Source organism: Neoarius graeffei, chromosome 10 (assembly GCF_027579695.1).
Source record: "Neoarius graeffei isolate fNeoGra1 chromosome 10, fNeoGra1.pri, whole genome shotgun sequence".
Lineage (NCBI taxonomy): Eukaryota > Metazoa > Chordata > Actinopteri > Siluriformes > Ariidae > Neoarius > Neoarius graeffei.
In genome coordinates this window covers 38,440,550-38,459,103 of record NC_083578.1, presented here as the reverse complement: position 1 = coordinate 38,459,103, position 18,554 = coordinate 38,440,550, and the positions used below count along the sequence as shown (strand labels likewise).

General features: G+C 40.7%; 1 protein-coding gene across 2 annotated transcripts in view; it reads right to left on the bottom strand.

The window, feature by feature from the left end:
* si:ch211-166a6.5 (clustered mitochondria protein homolog) overlaps positions 1-18,554 on the bottom strand; it is a 94,509-nt gene that overhangs the window by 60,093 nt on the left and 15,862 nt on the right. For both annotated transcript variants that reach the window (XM_060931778.1, XM_060931779.1), the window contains exons 4-5: positions 13,546-13,677; positions 13,047-13,198 (exon numbers count right to left, since the gene is read on the bottom strand). In XM_060931778.1, the coding sequence (XP_060787761.1) occupies positions 13,047-13,198; positions 13,546-13,677 (284 nt within the window). The remainder of the gene's footprint in view (positions 1-13,046; positions 13,199-13,545; positions 13,678-18,554) is intronic.

Genomic DNA, 18,554 nt, shown 5'->3' with positions numbered 1-18,554 from the left:
AGCCATCTACAATGCAGTCCTTGGCACACTTCCCAGACAAATGAATGCACACCAAAACTCAGCTGTTTTCAGTGACTCACAGGAGGACAGAGAACCAACAACCCATTGATCACCCCAATGACTCTCTAGACCGTTCACACCCAGCCCCCAGTGACCCACACCAACAGGATGACTCAACGACACCTTAGGATTGCTTTTCATCCATGAGATGATAAATACCTGATACTCCCTATTAGTCAGGCAGAACTGAAGAAGCCTTTCGGATGAGAGATGAAACGTCTTCAAGAATCTTCAAGCAAGTCCAGTTACTCTCTTTTACCACCCACAGTTTACTATGACCTGGATGACTGAGAATCTTCACAGACAAATCTCTTATGCCAAATTATTATGGCATGTTACCAAAAAAATAAAGAAAAAAATCTGAGTCCTAATGCAGTTAATGTATGAGTCCGAGTCGAGTCACAAGTACTTAAAATTAGGGCACAAGTCGGATTCGAGTACTACAAACCAAATTAGGGCACAAGTCAGACTCAAGTACTACAAGCCTGACATATACACACACACGTTTTACTGGGAAATACACCACTCATTTTTCATACAAACTACATTTGGGACATACATACATGTATACAAACATTAGACAGATTAATAGCTAGATTCCAAAACGCTCTAAATCCAAATGTGGTAAACTTGAGGAAAAAAATTATTTTCTTTACAAAAATAAAACCCTCTGGTGGCATGAAAACCACTATTTTCTGCCTGAAATTTTAATAACACACTGAGGTTGTAATAATATTAAAAATGCAAATCTAGGTTTTGACTTTTACATTTTTATTAAATTTTTTTTCCCAAAATGCAATACCTCATTGATGTTTTTTTCCTCCAAAATGCTATAAATCCATTGCATCAATAAAAGCTATTTTTATGTGAAATATAACTAGAAACAAGAAGTAAAGTTGATCTACACACATGACAGCCTCTGAACTTGTTCTCATGGAAGAGCTTGTCTGGGAAGGTTTCAATTGAAGGCGGCATTAGTGAACCTTTTCCTTTCAAATCACGGTGTCAAACAGGGATGCGTTCTTGCCCCGACATTATTTATACTCTACCTTACAGCAGTCCTAGAGACTATGGGCACTAACCTAGATAAAGGAGTCTACATCAGGACTCGATCGGAAGGCAAACTCTTCAATCTTGCCAGACTCAAGTCCTCAACCAAAACTCGGCAAATCTGCATGCAAGAACCGCTGTACGCAGATGACTCTGCATTTGTAGCACCAGATTTGGATGACCTGCAGGAAATTGTTGATCGCTTTGCCAGAGCTGCAACCCTCTTTGGATTGAAAATCAATACCATGAAAACAGAACTCCTGTACCAACCCTCACCTGAGCCACAGGCAAGGTCAAACAACGTTGTTTTGGTCAATGGAACGCCTCTTAGGAGTTCTGAGAGTTTCATCTATTAGGCAGTGTGGTTATCGACACAAACTCAGACTTGGAGGTAGACCGCCAGATTCAAGCTGCAACGAAAGCCTTCAGTGCATTACAAAAGCAACTATGGTCTTGCCATGACATCAAGAGAGCCATCAAGTTGAAAGTATACAACGCTGCAGTCTTACCATCTCCATTTATGCCACCGAATGCATGATGCTCTACCGTAAACATTTCAAGAAACTGACCAGGCTACAACTCTGACACCTGCACCAAATCCTCAAAATGATATGGCAGGACAAGGTCCCTGATGTAGAAGTCCTCAGGCGAGCCAATACAGTAAGCGTGGAAGCCCTGATAACAGCCTCCCAACTTCGCTGGGCTGGACACATCTGGCACATGCCTGACACGCCATTTTCTATGGAGAACTGAGCCTCAGAAAGAGGAGACAAGGAGGACAGAAACTGAAGTACAAAGATGTCTTGAAGAGGAACATGAAGAATGCTGGAATTAATCAATCAGACATGGGAAAGGGATGCCTCGGATAGAGCAACATGGCGAAGCATAGTTAAAAGCTCAGTATCCGCAATTGAAGACAAGCGTCAAAGGGAGTATGGACCCTTTTCACGTGACGTCACGACAAACGCGGCCACCATTTTGGATGTGTACTACCAGTAGTTTACCACAGCCAACACTGAGGAACGGCAGCAAAGAAAGTTTTTACTTTCAGCAAGACTTCCATCATGCCACTATATTGTTGTGCACCTGGATGTAGTAACCATCAACAAACAAAGCAAGGTTTATCATTTTATCGGATCCCGACGGAGAAGATGGATACCGGCCATTAACAGGAAAGATTGGCAGCCCTCGGCATACCAACGCTTGTGTAGTGACCACTTTGTTGGAGGTAAGACGAATAAAATTAGCCAGAAAAGGCATTACATTGCTGTTAACATTCTGTGGCGGCGAGTGTGTAACCAAATAGGCTAAAATAACCCATTGTAACCTCTTTGTTCTTCTGTAGTAGCTATTGTTGACTAGCTAATGTCAACAAGTAGCTGGTATGTTACTGTAGCAATGTTTACGTTCAGTCATTTGGATGACTGTTAAAACCTTTCAGTCTCAAGTTTTTCCTTTACTGTATTTACTAGTTTACTGTAATTATTATCCGGCAGCTATTTACACCGGATCCAGTATAAATAGCTGCCGGAGCCGACGTCCGAGGTTCCGGAGCGCGTTCCGGCTTGCTCTCCCTCAAATTAAGCAGCGCGCGCCGGCTTGCTCCCGGAGTGCTCCGGCCGAGGTTCCCCTCAAATTAAGCAGCGCGCGCCGGCTTGCTCCCGGAGTGCTCGGGCTGAGGTTCCCCTCAAATTAAGCAGCGCGCGCCGGCTTGCTCCCGGAGTGCTCGGGCTGAGGTTCCCCTCAAATTAAGCAGCGCGCGCCGGCTTGCTCCCGGAGTGCTCCGGCCGAGGTTGCCCTCAAATTAAGCGGCTTGCTCCGGAGCAAGCCGGAGCGCGCTCCGTAACCTCGGCCGGAGCACTCCTGGAGCAAGCTGGAGCGCGCTCCGGAACCTCGGACGTTGGCGTGTATGTGTATGGCGATGGGTTTTTAATGACATAGGTATACAGATCACGTGGGCCGAAGTCAGGTAAAGACGAGGGCTTCGTGTACTTGCGTACGTCAGTGAACAATCCTGGTGGAAGCAGGTAAACGTCGTTCTCTAAGCCTGCTAACCTCAATTTTTGCAAATACCTCTCCCTCTGCTCGCCCTGTAAATGCCCTACGTCGCTGGATAGTGAAGGTGTTTTCTGCATCTCGCTCCTTTTTCTTTTATGTTTTTCGTTTGTCGCCTTCCTCGCATGGAAACTCATCTCATTATCATCATCTCTAGCTGCTTTACAGGGTTGCAGGCAAGCTGGAGCCTATCCCAGCTGACTACAGGCGAAAGGCGGGGTACACCCTGGACAAGTCACCAGGTCATCACAGGATGGAAACTTTCCTTTTTATAAAAAAGGGGAAAAAAAACCTTTTTATTCTGAACAATACATTTAGAAGTTTATTGTACAGCATGCACAGTTAAATTCATAGCAGAGCAAAGCTCCATACTTAAGAGAATACGGTAATGCATCGACCTGATTTTTGCAACCATAGGGAACCCAATCATAAGTGCAAGGCAATGTATCTCAAACACTTGGCCACCAACCAATGAAATTTGTATCTTTATTTACATAAGATAGATTTTTTTTTTTAATCCAGTGCTGATTTTTAATTTGCTGTTAAAAAAAAAAAAAAAAAAACATGGCATAATTCACAAAAAACACAACGCATTTACACTCCGCAGGAGCTCTGCTTTTAAGCAATGCCTATATATTACACACACACAGACACACACGTGCAGCCTTGCAAAAGTATTCATCCCCCTTGGTGTTTGTCCTGATTTGTTGCATTACAAGCTGGAATTAAAATGGATTTTGGGGCGGTTAGCACCATTTGATTTACACAACATGCCTACCACTTTAAAAGGTACACATTTTTTTTTTTTTTTATTGTGACACAAACAATAAGATGAAAAAACAGAAATCTGGAGTGTGCATGTAGGGATGAGCTGCCAAGCCGTAGCCATAATAACCATCTTCCCCCTTTCACTGTACAGCATTGAACACACCAATCCCTGTACTTGATGCCATGTTCTATCTCCGCCCATTCTTCTGACTCCCTGTAAATGGTATTGGATACAGAGATGATACCGGATACCAAATACAGTGACGTTACGACTGTGGTTTAAACTCGTGGCGGAATCGAAATTCTTTCTCTCTGGCGGTGGGTTTCCACGTGTGAAAAAGATGCCGTTGCATCTGTGCTACAGGAGAACAAAGGACAAAGAACGAGCTATTGATACCGGACCTTTAGCTAAAGTTCAATGTATTTGATCTTCGCATAGTTGTAATAATAACTGAACCGGTTAGTTACTGCAGCCCACGCAGTATTTTAAAGAGGAAAGACGACCGGATCCCTTTTCCCTTTCGCAACGTCGATGAACTACAAACAAGATTCCTTCCAGATCATCAGAAGACCGACAGGACACTGAAGATCTTCAGCTGACAAGCTGTGAAAGTAAAAGGAACAGAACTGTTTTCTCCTTGGACCTGCACTCTGCGCTGTCTTCGGATAACAGACGGCGCACTTTCAGTTGCCAAGCAAGAGCGATCTCAAGTAAGGCTGGCATCTGGGTAATTGTTAGTCTTAGTTGTGGCTAGTTAAATGTGAAGAGTTGTTTATTTGAATTCATTTATGGTTTAAGTGTATGCTTTTTGATTCACATGAAAATCGGTCTTAGAATGCGTGTTGTTTGATTTACTTTGTTTACTATCTGTATTTAGTTAGCTCGTGCATGTGCTCTCTCTCTCTCTCCCCCCCTCTCCCTCACACTCTCTTTTTAACTCCCTCTGTCGCACTACACTCCTCAACATTGGGATTTCAGGAGTAGCTAAGGGCTGAGTAGAAGTTGGGTTTAAGGCCTAGCCGAGACTAGTTTTTAAACTACAGATCCTTTGCCTCTCTCTCTCTCTCTCTCTCTCTCTCACGTGCGCTCTCCTTGTTACCCATCCCCCTTTAGGCGAGGCCTAGCACAAGGCTCACGCATTCCATTCACATACTCACACACACACACACACACACACACACACACACACACACGTGATTTCCCTCTCACATTTTAACATCCACTCGCCCCTACACTGTAACACTTGCATATAGCTTATTACTTCTGATCACCATTAGTGCCTTAGTTAATCATATACACTACTGATTCTTATTTGTATACATTGCATCACCAGATCATATCATCTCTAGCCGCTTTATCCTGTTCTACAGGGTCGCAGGCAAACTGGAGCCTATCCCAGCTGACTACGGGTGAAAGGCGGGGTACACCCTGGACAATTCGCCAGGTCATCACAGGGCTGACACAGACACAGATAACCATTCACACTCTCATTCACACCTACGGTCAATTTTGAGACACCAGTTAACCTAACCTGCATGTCTTTGGACTGTGGGGGGGAAACCACAGCACCCGGAGGAAACCCACGCGGTGTATCACCATTTATCTCATCTCATTATCTCTAGCCGCTTTATCCTTCTACAGGGTCACAGGCAAGCTGGAGCCTATCCCAGCTGACTACGGGTGAAAGGTGGGGTACACCCTGGACAATTCGCCAGGTCATCACAGGGCTGACACATAGACACATAACCATTCACACTCACATTCACACCTACGGTCAATTTAGAGCCACCAGTTAACCGAACCTGCATGTCTTTGGACTGTGGGGGAAACCACAGCACCCGGAGGAAACCCATGCGGTGTATCACCATTTATATTGAATTATTCCTTGGCTGCTATTGTTGCTATATCTGATCAGTATTAGTTTGCTAATTCATGTCAGCTATTTCAATAAATGGTATCTTTGGAATAAACTGTGTCCTGCCTATTGCTACAACATTGACTGAGTGCCAACCTCTGCCAAACAAGTATTCTAATTGCCTTCACCCATTTGGTTGCTATATGAACGTTGTAGATCTAGAGTAAACATATTACAGTAGAGCTACAATAATCACTAAAACTATAGCAACATCACTGAGTTATTCCATTGATTTTAATAGTTTAGCTATAAACTATTAGACACTTGAATTAATTAATTTATGAGACTGATCTTTTTACATGAGACTGATTTGATAAGACTATTGCACCTACAACAGCTAAGGGAATTTGCAATGGGAAATAAAGTGCTCATTTTACTGCCCACATGAGACTGATTTGATAAGCCTATTGCACCAACAGTGCATAAGTATTCCCTCCAAAGTCAATACTTTATAGAGCCACCTTTTGATACAATAACAGCTACAAGTCTCTTGGGGTATGTCTTGATTAGCTTAGCACATCTAGCCACTGGGATTTTTGCCCATTCCTCAAGGCAAAACTGCTCCAACTCCTTCAAGTTACATGGGTTGCATTGGTGGACAGCAATCTTCAAGTTGACACAGATTCTCAATTGCACTGAGGTCTAGGTTTTGACTAGGCCATTCCAAGACATTTAAATGTCTCCCTTTAAACCACTCCAGTGTAGCTTTAGCAGTATGTTTAGGGTCATTGTCCTGCTGGACTGTGAACCTTCATCCCAGTCTCAAACCTCTGGCTGACTCAAACAGGTTTTCCTCCAGAATTGCAATGTATTTAGTGTCATCCATCTTTCCTTCAGTCCTGACCAGCTTTCCTGTCCCTGCAGATGAAAAACATCCCCACAGCATGATGCTGCCACCACCATGCTTCATTGTAGGGATGGTGTTTTCAGGGTGTTGGGTTTGCACCACACATGGCATTTCCCATGATGGCCAAAAAGTTAAAATTTTGTCTCATTTGACCAGAGAATCTTCTTCCATGTGTTTGGTGAGTCTGCCACATGTTGTTGGGCAAACTCCAAATGTGATTTTTTTTTAAGCAATGACACTTTTCTGGCCACTCTTCCATAAAGCCCCACTCTGTGGAGTATATGGCTTAAAGTGGTCCTATGGACAGATACTCCCATCCCCACTGTGGATCTTTGCAGCTCCCTCAGCATTATCGTTGGTGTCTTTGTTGCACCTCTGCCCTCCTTGCCCAGTCTGTGAGTTTTGGTGGGCGGCCTTCTCTTGTCAGGTTTGTAGTGGTGCCATATTTCCATTTTGCTATAATGGATTTAAATGGTGCTCCCTGGGATATTCAAAGTTTGGAATATTTTTTTATGACCCAACCCTGATCTATACTTCTCCACAACTTTGTCTCAGACCTGTTCGGCGTGCTCCTTGGTTTCCATGTTGCTTTGCTTAGTCGTGTTGCAGAGTCAGGATCCTTCCAGAACAGGTTGATTTATATAGACATCATGGGACAGATCATGTGAGACTGATTGCACACAGGTGGATCTTAATTACTTAATTATGTGACTTATGAAGTGAATTGGTTGGACCAACTCTTGTTTAGGGGTTTCATACGAAAGGGGGTGAATACTTATGCACATTCCAGATTTCTTTTTTTTTTCATCTTAATTGTTTGTGTCACAATTAAAAATAAATAAATAAATAAATAAATAAATAAATGTGCACCTTTAAAGTGGTAAGCATGCTGTTTAAATCAAATGGTCAAACCCTCCCAAAATCAATTTTAGTTCCAGCTTGTAATGCAACAAAACAGGACAAACACCAAGGGGGATGAATACTTTTGCAAGGCACTCTGTGTGTGTGTGTGTGTGTGTATAATCTCTCTCTCTCTCACACACACACACACTAGGGTTCTAACTAGACGAAAATATCAGCATAGTGGCACCAGTCATAATGGTTGGGGGTTAGCTCATGGGTTCTACATGCTCAGAGATGCATTCTAGGGCATTTCCTGCCACTTGCAGGCCTCCCTGAAAATCACTTTTTTTTTGGTAATGAGATTTTTTTTGCCAAAAGTTGCTGTGATTGTTTTTGATTGAAGACTTATTATAATTAATATTCAACTATATTGGTGACATTTATGGAATTAGAATAAAACAACCAGTTGATGTTCATCAACTGTCAGCTCTATTTTCAGCTTCAGCCATTCAATTACAATACATGACTATCCAGATCTAACTCGGGGACCAGCACGCATTACATGCATGGCGCATCAGCGCCTCTTAACACAGATGGCACTTCATGAGCACAGCATAAAAAAAGGAGTAGCATGATCAGTGATGATCTCCACAAGGAACTACTCGGGCAGCTATGCACTGGGTGCTTACATGGACGGGGAGTGGAGTATGTCCAAATGTAGAACATTTGCATGGTAATGCGCCGCCGCATGGGGATAAGACAAAATTAAACAAAAGACCACATTTTCAAGACTGACAAGTCTTATTAGGCATATTAGGTGAAAATTTAAATTCAGTCCAAAGTGCTTGAAATGTGTCATTGAATTCAGAATTGAATGCTTAACAACATACATTTTACAGAATTAAAATACATTTATCCATTCTTGAGATATTAAAAACACTGAAGAAATGACTTAATTTTTAGAAAGCTGACGTAATATTTATGGGGATAACAGACTCCAAAATGGGCCTCATTAACAAAGGAGATCAAATGTATAATAACTTAATTAATTAATAAATTAAATTAATAACTTCATTTTTCAAGATATTTACATGGAAATTGGCAGGCACATAGATGGTTGTATACTGACTACAAGGTTTGAAAAATCTGTAAAAACCAATTATGCAAAGTAGTATTTAATTAGCATTAATTATGCTAAATAGGTAAAAATCTTAAATTGGTACACTCAAAAGAGTAATAAAAGATTATTTCTATACCCTCTTTGTGCTCTGCAGGGCTTAGTATTTCTCAAAAGTAGGGCCTACTAGTGTTTATATTAAATAATATAAATTATTCTTATTTTAATTAATATTCACAGCTTTCAAGTCTAACCTCGAAAAAACTGTGTGAGCCACATCCAATAAACAATCCGAATTAATTGAAATTGACACGCCTTTCTGACTTCTGGTTTTTCAAAATATCATTCTGACCACTAAAGATCTCAATATTTTTCATCAAAACTCATCTTTGACTCATTCAACATCATGCTAGCTGAATGGAATATATTGGATAGACCACTCAAAGCCAGCCAATATTATTTAAATATGGTCACTCAGATCTGCGATGTATTTCATATGAAAAATACAAGTTTTTCAACATGAGAAGATAAACATCTCTTTAAGCCAACATGTGATTTTCTTTTTATTAAAACAATTCATTGATGTCCTCACGAGTGACATATTGAAAAATGGCAATGTCCCAGATGTAGTTCATACAAAAAATATGAGTGCTGTATTTTTCAGTAAAACACTCGTGTCCATATAATATATTTACACACACACACACACACACACACACACACACACACACACACACACACAAAATCAGCCATAACATTGACAGATGAATTGAATAACAGTGATCATCTCATTATGATGGCAACTGTCAAGGGGGTGGGATATATTAGGTAGCAAGAGAATAGTCAGTTCTTGAAGTTGATGTGTTGGAAGCAGGAAAAATGGGCAAGCGTAAGGATCTGAGTGACTTCGACAGGGGCCAAATTGTGATGGCGAGATGACTGGGTCTGAACATCTCCAACATCTTGTGGGGTGTTCCCGGTATGCATTGGTCAGTACCTCCCAAAAGTGGTCCAAGGAAGGACAACCGGTGAACCGGCAACAGTGTCATGAGTATCAAAGGCTCACTGATTCACATGGGGCACGAAAGGTAACCCATATGGTCCAATCCCACAGAAGAGCTACCGTAGCACAAACTGCTGAAAAAGTTAATGCTGGCTAAAGCAGGAAGGTGCCAGATATCACCTTTTAGGGTTTTGAGTTTTTAAATTAGCTAAAAGCACTGGCTGAAATGAAAGTAAGCTCAAAACCTTGCTGAAATTCTGCCTGCCTGCTGAGTTCCAAGTTTCTATTTGTTTTTCACTTTTTAGTTGCTATATTACTCGTGCATCTCAAACAATTACAATATAATGAAAAATGTCAATGTTTTCCATCAATTATTTAAGAAAGTGAAAACTAAATATATTCTAGACTCATTACACAAACTAAAATATTCAAGCATTTTTCTTTTTAATTTTGATAATTATGGCCTACAGTGTAAAAAGTAAAAAAAAAAATTTTTTTAAATATTCTAATATTTTGAGCTTGAGTAAAACAGTATAAAATATCTTGTATCTCTTGGTCTAGTTCAGTACATGCAACCAAAATCATGGGGAAGACTGCTGACTTGAGAGTTGTTCAGAAGACGAACATTGACACCCTTCACAAGGAGGGTAAGCCACAGAAGGTCATTGCTGAAAAAGTGCAGAGGCAACAGGGATGACTGCAACCTTGAGAGGACCATCAAGAAAAGTTGATTCAGGAACTTGGGAGAGCTTCACAAGGAGTGGACTGAGGCTGATGTCAGTGCAGCAAGAGCCACCATGCACAGATATCTTCAGGAAAGGGTCTACAACTGTCAGATTCCTAGTATCAAGCCACGCCTGAACCAGAGACAAATGTCAGAAGCATCTTACCTGGGTTAAGAAGAGAAAGAACTGGACTGTTGTTCAGTGGTGCCAAGTCCTCTTTTCAGATGAAAGTACATTTTGCATTTCATTTGGAAATCAAGGTCCTAGAGTCTGGAGGAAGAGTGGACAGGCACAGAATCCAAGGTGCTTGAAGTCCAGTGTGAAGTTTCCGCAGTCTGTGATGATTTGGGGGGCCATGTCATCCGCTGGTGTTGGGCCGAATCCCATTTCACCCCTTGGACCAACCCCTTGGCCCTTCCCCTCCATTTTGCGCGTTCACGTGAAGGGGTAGGGGTATCCCAATCCCAGTTAACGCGGAGGGGTAGGGGAAGGGGTAGGGCTTCTGTACCCCTCCAAACGGAGATTTTCCTGGAGCTGACTCCGAACGAAGGGGTTTGAGTGATTTCCCACAATGCCATGCGGATTTCAGCGAGATTTCATGCGGATTTCAGAAAGATGGCGGTTCCCGCGGCGAAAGATTGTCATAAATGTATTTTCTCCATTATTTACGTGTTTTAAGTTGTTATCCAGAGGAAACACGCCGCTTGATTCGCTTTCGAGCTGAGAATGAGCAGCGATTTCTGAAATCCAAGCTGCTGCTAAAAAGCTTTGGGAGTGAGTATTGTTTTCGGTTGCTTGACTGCGTACGTTTTGTTCTGTTATTCTCGCTTTTATTGTTTACATGAGTGTTCTGACACCTCATTCTGTCGGATGTGGTGCACGAAACGCCAAAGATATCCCATTCAGTGGTGTTAATCACACCCTGCCAGCAGAGATCTCTGGCTCTGACTGTAGCGGCTGGTCGCAGCCAATGACGCATTTGGTCGCGTTTTGCTAACGTAAACGCTGACGGAGGTACGCGATGACGTATGCGATCGTTGAAGGGCTATCCCAATACGTAAGGGTTGAATTTCAAGCCCTATCCCTTGTAGCTCAGTTTCAAGGGGAAGGGCCAAGGGGAAGGGGGAGGGGAAGGGGTAGAAATTAGAATTGGGATTGGGCCTTTGTCTACTGCATTTTATCAAGTGCAAAGTCACCAGAGCTGTCTAAGAGGAGATTTTAGAGCACTTCATGCTTCCATCTGATGACAAGCTTTATGGAGATGCTGATTTCCTTTTCCAGGAGTACTTAGCATCTGCCCACAGTGCCAAAAACTACTACAAAATGGTTTCCTGACCATGATATTACTGTGCATGATTGGCCAGCCAACCTGCATGACCTGAACCCCACAGAGAATCTATGGAGTATTGTCAAGAGGAAGATGAGAAAACACCCCACCCAAAAATAAAGACTAGCTGAAGGCCACTATCAAAGCATCCTGGGCTTCAATAACACCTCAGCAGTGCCACAGGCTGATCGCCTCCATGCCACACCACAGTGATGCAGTAATTCATGGTAAACCAAGTACTGAGTGTATAAATGAACATACTTTTCAGGAGGTGGACATTTCTGTATTGTAAATCCTTTTTTGATTGATCTTCAGAAATAAATATTTTGAGATACTCGATTTCTGATTTTCATGAGCTATAAGCCATAATCATCAAAATTAAAACAAAAAAGTTTTAAATATTTCATTTCATGTGTAATGAATATAGAATATATGACAGTTTACCTTTCTGAATTAAAATTATGAGAAAAAAAAAAAAACTTTTTTGGAGATGCACTCGTAGTGCCTTCATGCCATCAACACAGTAATGCTTTCATGCCATCAACATGTAACTTTAGGTCTATCAAACTTGCGCTATATGCGGGCTACACTATTAGCTAGATTTAGGACAGGAAATATTGTGAGGAAGCTAACCATGGACAAAGTTCGGTGCCCATCATTTAGACAAGCTTATTTTCAATTTATTTATGGTCATCATGCCTACCTTCCATTCCTGGAATTCTTTGTACAAATTGGAATATATGAGAATCAAATTTTTAATCAGGTTATACGTATTGCCTCCTCCTGCCACATGATAAGGCACCATTTGCACAAAGGTGGAGAAAGGGACTCCACCTCTCCACTATCACCTGCCATAAAAGCAAAAATATTGTCATATCTTACTCAGAGAGACTTGTTTTTCGACCAGTATCATCCATCTAGTATAACTAGTTCATTCAGCAATTGCTGAATCCATCGTGTTTTCCCAAACTTGGCTAGATAACTTGAAGCAGTGTGTCATGGTCATTGGTCAGAGGGAGAGCTCTTCCACCGTTAGTGTTAGATTTATGTCCACGAGTTGCCGTTCTTATACTTCAAAGGGCAGACAAAAGAGCAAACTCGTAAAGGCGCATTTCAAAGTATAGTGAAAAAAGCAGCAAAATGCAGTAATGTCAACTACTGAATGATAATACTACCATTTCACATATCACATTTACAGATTATAGTATATTACTGGTAACTGAAGCAACCCTAGTCAAAATACAGAAAAACCTATGAATGAGTGTGTCCAAACATTGCCTGGTATTATGTGTGTGTGTGTGTGTGTGTGTGTGTGTGCGCGCGCGCTCCTTGTACCTCAGGATATGCACTAGGGGGCAGTAAGGTGGCCAGAGGGGGGCGCTCTGCAGCCCCAGGTAGGATGTAATCAGGAGGTGAAGTTTCACTCGTCTGCTCAGTCTTATTGTTCACTCTTTTGCCCTTTGAGGAATGGCTAGTAGAAGGTGCATCTGAAACACATTCAACAATGATAAAATGGACTGCAGCCCAGTTTATTTTGATAAACCAGTATGTAGCTAGCAGGAGAACAGAGAGCAAGACAGAGTTGGTGTTACAGGAAGAACAGGTGCAGGACATTTTTATGCATAATCAGATCCATATCTGCATTGTTGGTGGAGATTGATAATGGTAAGAGAGCCAGTCCATAAAACATCATGATGCTGCATTGCATCAATTTGTTACAATAGACATAGTTACACAGAGCTTGCATGTATGCATCTGGGAGGTATGGACATGTGTTGGGGAAACTCAAGGTTATAAGACTTTACTGGAGATACACAAACCATTCTCCTCTTACCAGCTGTATGTGTGAGTGTATTTAGTACACTGGGGGATCTGCTCTCTCTCAACACATCCTGGGGACTAGGTGCACTCAGCAACTCCTGAACACGAGCCAGATGAGCTTGAGCAGACCGGGGAGAATATGGCTCTATAACACACAAAAGCAGACGTGAAAGGTTATATCAGGACAAGCACCATAAAGTTGAAAAACTTACTCACACTTTACTGACACCTTAATGATCACTGGTTGTTTTTTGGGTGTGGTTATTATTCATTCAAATTCAGTTCTTTCCCTCCAGTCATGCATGTCTCCAAATATCCCTTATTGTTAACGGACTTACACTACCTTTCAAAAGTTTGGGGTCACCCAGACAATTTTGTGTTTTCCATGAAAAGTCACTTTTATTTACCACCATAAGTTGTAAAATGAATAGAAAATATAGTCAAGACATTTTTCTGGCCATTTTGAGCATTTAATCGACCCCACAAATGTGATTCTCCAGAAACTCAATCTGCTCAAAGGAAGGTCAGTTTTATAGCTTCTCTAAAGAGCTAAACTGTTTTCAGCTGTGCTAACATGATTGTACAAGGGTTTTCTAATCATCCATTAGCCTTCTGAGGCAATGAGCAAACACATTGTACCATTAGAACACTGGAGTGATAGTTGCTGGAAATGGGCCTCTATACACCAGTGGTGGCTGGTAGTCTGATTGTTGGCAGGGTCATAAACTGTGAAATAACAGGTTATTTTGGCCCATTAGCCTACTGTCCAATATACATGATGGTGGTGTTGGAGGGGTATATTTTAACATTTTATATTTTAAAATTGTGGCATGTTGTTTAAAAATTGATCATTATTGAAAGCAGCTCTTTGTCAGGAACCTCAGCAGTAACAGCAGAGTGTTCTGGAATAGGCACAAGCACTGACCTTGGGGAGCCAAACATAGAGCTGGGTGCCACACATTTCATTCAATGACACTTTCCCTATATTTTACTTATTTTGACTGAGAAATGTTTTATTAACAAGTTTGATAACCCTTCACTTTTAATCCAGGTCTGTAGTGTGAAATGTTCTCGGCTGTGTTTTTGTTTAAAAATGTTTTCCAAATTGTAGCTGTGTTTAATTCATATCCAGAGAAATATATATTCCAATATAATATACTCAGCATAAACATTTTAAATAGATTCTATATTTTTGGTCCATCCATGACATATTACTAAAGTAGCCTATTTACTGTTGTTGATGTGGGTCACTTGCTGTTAGCCAATTCACTTTCTCGTACCAGGAGAGCTGAAAGGAACGAGTATTATTCCCTACCTTTTTCACCAAGTCAATTTGAGGCGTTGGTCTACCCTGCTCTTTAATTTTAATTTTTTCCTCGAAAGGAAGACTGGCAAATGGCTTCGCCAAAATTAAATCAGCAATGCTTGGCATCCGTGCGCAGCTTTCTTGCTGGCTGACTAGCCCCCTCAAATTCAGTCACTCAAATAAACGAAATTTCTGGAACTAAAGATAGCAAACTTGACAACACTATATTTACACTTTATTTACAATGAAAATATATACAAACTAAAAAAGCTGGTAGAAACCGTATGTAATGAATGAAATCGAAATGTAAGCTAATCTCTTACAATACACCACAGCACTTGTGAATCCGCATGGGACTGAACTGAAATTCACCGCTGCCTGTCTATATTTGAAACGAGCTGTCAATCAAAGAAAATATCCGGCCACTTTCACCAATCACCAGTCTCCTCGCGGAAAGCTTTGCCATGTCCCTCCCACTGTGAGGCTGGGAGTCCGGTGGGCGGGCGTTTTCACAGCAGTTGTCCAATAACAGTCTTGCATTTTGAGATTGAAAAGCGCATAGCTCCCAAATGCCATTGAAGTCCACTGAGGCTGGGCTGCATCGCGCTGTCATGAGGGGGAAAAACTCACACACACATTAGGCGAACTGGGGAAAGTTATAACGGAATGATTTCGCACTGTAGTTGGGTTGAGCACATATATTTCTATGATTCTGGATCTGAAATAGCAATGTTATAAGATCAGCTATAACATAAGCCTAGCACAATTCATCCTACATGATGTTCGTCATTTTTAGAGGAGGCTGAGCCTCCCTCGTTGTCTTAGAGCAATCGCCCGTGCTATACACCTATGTAGATATTGCACCAAAAACCAGACATTTGCAGCTAGAATAGTAATTTATCACAATAGCAATGTATAGAGTGTATTTCTGATTAGTTTAAAGTGATCTTCATTGAAAAGAACAGTGCTTTTCTTTCAACAATAAGGAAATTTCAAAGTGACCCCAAACTTTTGAATGGTAGTGTACATGTGCGTTTCTGTAAGAGTGCCTTTGGAGGTAGGGCTAAAAGGTGGGTGGGGGGGATTTTTTTTTGGTTGGATACTTTCAAAATCTAACTCTCTCTTTCGGTTTTTCAAACATTACCTACCCTGGCTTTAATCATTGCATAATAATGAGCATACCTAATCTGTGTTTCTCCCTCTCTCTCCAACTACCACTCACCCCAACCCCCTCTGTTGACCTACACATGCTACTCCTGGGATGCCACTGACCCTGACTGCTTCTGTTCTCTGGACCACCCTGATATCCTACTTCTGGTTGGAGTTCCCATTACTTTGCTCCTGCTGAGGATGGCCCCATACGGATAGCCAAAAGATGCACTTAAACCATGCAGAAGGATTTGGACTGCAATTGTTAAATAGTTTTGCTACAATAGTTTAGGCCTACATTTGCCATAATAACTTTAGGATGACAAGTACCACAAACAGTCTTTCACTCAAGTCTCCATCATTGAACAGTTGATAACTTCAACAAAATAGACTCCATGTTAAAATTGCAACAAATTTCCTAGGTCACACAATTACACTTTGAACACAGTTATAGAAGCAAGTTATTTATTTAAAAAAAAAAAAAAAAAACACCACCACACTATCCAGTGTCACCCAGACAAGGATGGGTTCCCTTTTGAGTCTGGTTTCTCTCAAGGTCATCTCGGAGTTTTTCCTTGCCACTGTCACTTCCAGCTTGCTCAATAGAGATAAAGTTATCAATTCATACAGTATATGTAAAACTGACAGTATAACTGGAATTTACAGTGGTGCTTGAAAGTTTGTGAACCCTTTAGAATTTTCTATATTCCTACATAAATATGACCTAAAACATCAGATTTTTCACACAAGTCCTAAAAGTAGATAAAGAGAACCCAGTTAAACAATTGAGACAAAAATAATTATACTTGGTCATTTATTTATTGAGGAAAATGATCCAATATTACATATCTGTGAGTGGCAAAAGTATATGAACCTTTGCTTTCAGTATCTGGTGTGACCCCCTTGTGCAGCAATAACTGCAACTAAACGTTTCCAGTAACTTGATCAGTCCTGCACACCAGCTTGGAGGAATTTTAGCCCATTCCTCCGTACAGAACAGCTTCAACTCTGGGATGTTAGTGGGTTTCCTCACATGAACTTCATCACCTTCAAATTAACTGCTAATCGTAGATGTTCACATCTTTTTGCCACTCAAAAATATGTAATATTGGATCATTTTCCTTAATAAATAAATGACCAAGTATAATATTTTTGTCTTATTTGTTTAACTGGGCTCTCTATCTACTTTTAGGACTTGTGTGAAAATCTGATGATGTTTTCGGTCATATTTATGCAGAAATATAGAAAATTCTAAAGGGTTCACAAGCTTTCAAGCACCACTGTATATATTTATGTAAAGCTGCTTTGTGACAATGTCCATTATTAAACACACTAGACAAAATTTAATTGATTTAAATTACCAAATCAAAATGCCTGAATAGCACCTTCCTTATGCACAGAGATTCTCAAACTTATCAAAGTGACTATATAATGATAGTATATGTCATCCAGTTCTCAATCAACCAATCATGGCAGCAGCTCAGTGAAAATAAAATAAAATAAAAATAAATCCATGAAGTACTGTACAAAAGTCTTACACATCCTATTTTTTTCATACAAACTGTTAGAGATTTCCATTTCATAACTTCTACATTATCAAGTCAGTATAAGAACATGCAAGTTCGCAACATTCGTTTTCCAGCACAAAACTAAATTTTACAGAAAAAAAAAGTTTGTATCTGAGCAGCACAAGACACCACTTTTCAGATAAAAAAAAAAAAAAAAAAAGAAGACAGTGAAGGCTACTGGGTTTTGGTGCAAAATTAAGAAGCAAGTCTGACAGTCAAAGTGTCCAGAAGAACTGTGGCTGGTTCTGCGAGATGCTCAGTAAAACCTACAGCTCATTTCCTTATAAAACTGCACTCACTGTACCTGAGACTCCTATATTTTTAAAGCAAAGGGTCATCTCACACCAAATATTGACTTCATTTTCAATTCAATATTGTTTCATTTATTATGGCTTACTGCTGTTTGTGGTTTTTTTTTTTTAATGTTGAAACATTTCATCTTTAAGCCATTTTTGGTCTACAGCATTTCTTTACACATGCCAAAGCCTTTTGCACAGTACTGTAGGCCAAGAGCTTCAAGTAACGTTTACATCAAACATCAGAATGAAGAAAAAGAGTAATCTCTGTGACTTTAACCATGACATGGCTGTTGGTACCAGACAGGCTGGTTTGAGTATTTCAGAAACTGCAGATCACACACAACATTCTCTAGAGTTTGCACAAAATGGTGCAAAAAACAAACAAAAATTAATAATAAATCACTGAGTGAGCCACAGTGCTGTGGGTGGAAATACATTGATAAGAACAGTCAGAGGAATATGGCTAAATTGGTTCAAGCTGCCAGGAAGGATACAGTGTCTTGCAAAAGTATTCATCCCCCTTTGTGTTTGCTTTGTCACATTATAAAGTTGATTTTTGGGGGGGTTAGCACCATTTGATTTACACAACATGCCTACCACATTAAAAGGTGAAAATTACCGTTTTATTGTGAGACAACCAATAATTAAGATTTGGGGGGGAGGGGGCAAATCTGGAGTGTGCAAAAGGTATTCAACCCCC